The sequence below is a fragment of the Thalassophryne amazonica genome, chromosome 4 (genome assembly GCF_902500255.1).
Source record: "Thalassophryne amazonica chromosome 4, fThaAma1.1, whole genome shotgun sequence".
Taxonomy (NCBI): Eukaryota; Metazoa; Chordata; class Actinopteri; order Batrachoidiformes; family Batrachoididae; genus Thalassophryne; species Thalassophryne amazonica.
Genome location: NC_047106.1, coordinates 115,207,011 through 115,210,661, shown reverse-complemented (window position 1 = coordinate 115,210,661; position 3,651 = coordinate 115,207,011). Strand labels below are relative to the sequence as shown.

Genomic DNA, 3,651 nt, shown 5'->3' with positions numbered 1-3,651 from the left:
ATTAGACTCAGATGATAACATTTTGTGCAAAATGGGCAAAATTGCACAAAAATACTTTATCTCACGAAAGTGGTTGTTGCTTAAACCTTCATACAATACTGTATAAGCAACTTAAAAAAACTAACTAAAAAACACTGGAGTAGACAAAACAGTAGGAGGAGTTGAAGGGAGGCAGTGGGAGGAGTTACTACATCTGCTGTTTCTTCCCCTCAAAGTACAGAAAGTAGCCGGCACAAAGGAGCAGCATGAGATGTGTGCTGAGGAAAACCTCAAGCTGTCAGAGACAGAAACTGAGGAAACACCATCTGTAAGACAGAGAGTGAGCGGGTGAGTGAGAGAGAGAGAGAGAGACAGAGAGAGACAGAGAGAGAGATGGGCAGGAAACAGACACTGGATACACACAGAGAGGAAGCATTCACATTGCTACTCACACGCAAACTTAGTTCCCTCGCAAACAAACCAGGTGGTTTGTGCACAAGACCTCCTGAGATGTGAAAACTGCTGCTTTGGAATCTCTAAAGGGCACAATTACAGGACTTTTGCCTGGAGGACAGCTGTCTGTGTGTGGACTCAGGAGCGTTCAGTGGATGGGGACCTGATTAATTTGTCTACGTGAAGCTCAGCCTGTAACTGGCGGCGTGCAGCCTGGTGGAGAGAGCTGGGGGAGGGGAAGATGCACCAGCCCATCTGAAGTACTCCCTGAAATAGACTCGGCACAGGGACGCGTGGTGTCAGGGTGGTATCCTGTCCAACGTGGAAGAATGGTGTTGGGGTGAAACCCTGGTCTTCCTATTTCAACACTCTTCACCTTCCATTCACGTGCAGGCTGACACTTTGATTAATAACTGTTGCCTAGCAGCATTCTTTCCCAGAAGGATGTCCAACACAATGCTCTTGGCGGACAATTTTACCCTACAATGGGGAGGAAATATTTCCACACTTCTGGGAATCGTCTCCACTTCAGGCAGCTCTAACTGCACCAAGAATGATGCATTCAAATACCCGCTGTACAGCACCATCTTCAGCATCGTGTTTGTGGTGGGCCTGATGACGAACGCCGTGGCTATTTACATACTGACCTGTAGTCTGAAGCTGCGGAATGAGACCACGACCTACATGATGAACCTGGTGGCGTCCGACCTGCTGTTTGTGTTCATGCTGCCTCTGAGGGTCTTCTACTTCATCAACATCAACTGGCCTTTTGGAGATGTTCTCTGCAAGCTCTCTGTTGCCTTGTTCTACACCAACATGTATGGCAGCATCTTGTTTCTCACCTGCATTAGCGTGGATCGCTTTTTGGCCATTGTGCACCCTTTTCGCTCAAGGACGCTGAGGACCAAGCGCAACGCAAAGATAGTATGTTTTGCTGTGTGGGTGGTGGTGCTCTCAGGGAGTATCCCCACGGGATTTCTGCTGGAAACCACCTCGCCTGAGAACAACAGCAGCAATACCAAGCTATGCTTCGAGAACTTCTCCTCCAAACAGTGGAAATCTCACCTGTCTAAGGTGGTGATCTTCATAGAGACGGTGGGTTTCGTCATCCCCCTGCTGCTTAACGTATGCTGCTCCATCATGGTGCTGCACACGCTGCGCCACCCACAAACCATCAGTCATGGGGGTAAGCTCAACAAAAAAAAAATCCTGCGCATGATAATTGTGCACCTCTCCATTTTCTGCTTTTGCTTCATTCCCTACAACGTGAACTTGATTTTCTACACTCTGGTCCGCACAAAAGTCTTGAAAGGTTGCTTTGCGGAGTCGGTGGTCCGAATGATCTACCCGATCGCCCTCTGCATCGCCGTGTCCAACTGCTGCTTTGACCCCTTTGTGTATTATTTCACCTCAGAGACCATCCAGAACTCAATCAAGAAGAAGTCACAGCTCAGCCGTTCGTATGATGCCAAGTTCTCCGAGGCGCTGCAATCAGACAGCAGCTCGGACCTGCAGTGTAGCCTGAGGAACCTCAAAGCCAAAGTGTTCCACATGGATTCGTCTGTGTGACAGTCCTACACATAGCGTCAAGCTTATAAAATCCATCTTTCTACTGACAAATCACCCTCAGGGGACAGTGAAAATGTATTATGTTTGGAAAGCGCTTTATGACACACTTACTAAAGAAGTATTTTAGGATCTCAGGGCAAATCAGCTGCTTTGCTCTGTTACTGCTGTATGACCACTTTGTTGATGTGCATTTTTGCTGCGTGCTTTCTGTTGTTATGCCATCATTGTATTCAGTGTAGTGACACTGATGGTAACCTGGGATGGAATGTGATTTCTGTGCCTCTATATGTGTGCAGTGTTTAATAAGATTATGAGAACTGAGTCATGAGAGTACTTTTTGTAGTTGTTGTTGTTGTGGAGGTGCCATTTTGGTATCAGTTCAACTTTTTTCTTCTTCTTCTTTATTTTTTTTTTTGCCATTACACACACAGAGTGTATTTTAGATGCGGCAGCAAAGTTCTGGACTATATAAAACAAATTTCACCTGCAACATACTGTGAGTTAAATGAAAGCATTGTCATATTTTTTGTAACACTTGTAAATTAAATGTGTATATCTTATGAGCTAGAGTGTGTTATTGTGTGCCTTTCATGACGCTAACACTCATACAGCGTAGTCACTGAGAGTCTTACAAAGAGACTGTGAAGTTTTGAGGGAAATTCTTTGGTTTTTCAGATATGACTAGATTTAGGCCTTTGAGACAAACTGCTACTGTGTGGGCTGTTAGATGGTGTTGGGGGGTAGATGTGTGGGCGGTTAGATGGTGTTGGGGGGTAGATGGCATTGGGGGGTAGATATGTGGGCAGTTAGATGGTGTTGGGGGGTAGATATGTGGGGGGTTAAGCCCCGTTTACACATAGACGGTAAGAGCTCCTGGAAGCATCCCGGAAGAGTTTTTGGCCGTCTTAAGGATCACACGCCGTTGTTAACGCCGGCACTAGGGGGCGTGGCTTAGTTCCGGCTTTACCGGGAATCGTTGAAAAAAATTATTCAACATGTCGAATAATTCCGGGAGCGCTCCCGGAGAATTCGCGTGATGACGGAGACAACGCGAACAACGGCGTTTGATACTTTTTAATCGCCGTTTCATCCTGCCCCTTCCTGCAGTGCCGCAGTTTACACCGCCGTAATTGGTGGCCGGCGTTGTATCCCTAATCAAGGGCGTGTAAAACGGCGATAGAGCCCAAATCGGCATCCTCAAGGGCGTTTTAACCGGCGACAGAGGCAGACGAAACGGCGGCGCTAGCGGACAGTACGCCGTTCTAAACGTCACCTCCCGGTTAATGGCGTTCCAAACGCCCGATAGGCGGCGGTCAATATAAAAACGCTAGCGCACTGCATGCAGGCCTCTCACTCGCGGCCAGCTCCAGATATTTTTGTAGAGATGCTCCAGTATGCCTCCTAAAAGAAAATTGGCAGCGGCAAGGACTTACCAAGAGGTCTGGTTCAGAAGCAGAGGGTAGCCCTGTGGTGGAGACGGAGCAACACGTTGAGGAGGAGAAAAAGGAAGGAGAAGAAAAGGCTGAGTATGATCTCCCTCCCCCTGCAGTGACAGAGGCATGTATTCCTGCTGCTTCAGCCTATTATACTCTGGGGCGGTGCCTATATGCAAACGTTCTTGGAGTAACGCAGGATTTGCCTGGATAAATC

General features: G+C 47.5%; 1 protein-coding gene across 1 annotated transcript; it reads left to right on the top strand.

Moving 5' to 3' along the window:
• The first annotated feature begins 213 nt into the window (after positions 1-213).
• Positions 214-2,561, top strand: lpar6a (lysophosphatidic acid receptor 6a). The gene has a single exon (XM_034168448.1). It carries the CDS (start codon positions 877-879, stop codon positions 1,999-2,001), a length of 1,125 nt encoding a protein of 374 aa, XP_034024339.1. The 5' UTR covers positions 214-876; the 3' UTR covers positions 2,002-2,561.
• Positions 2,562-3,651: the final 1,090 nt, after the last annotated feature.

Coding starts and splice junctions, on each gene's coding strand:
- lpar6a (XM_034168448.1), top strand. CDS start 877: ATGTCCAACACAATGCTCTTGGCGGACAATTTTACCCTACAATGGGGA.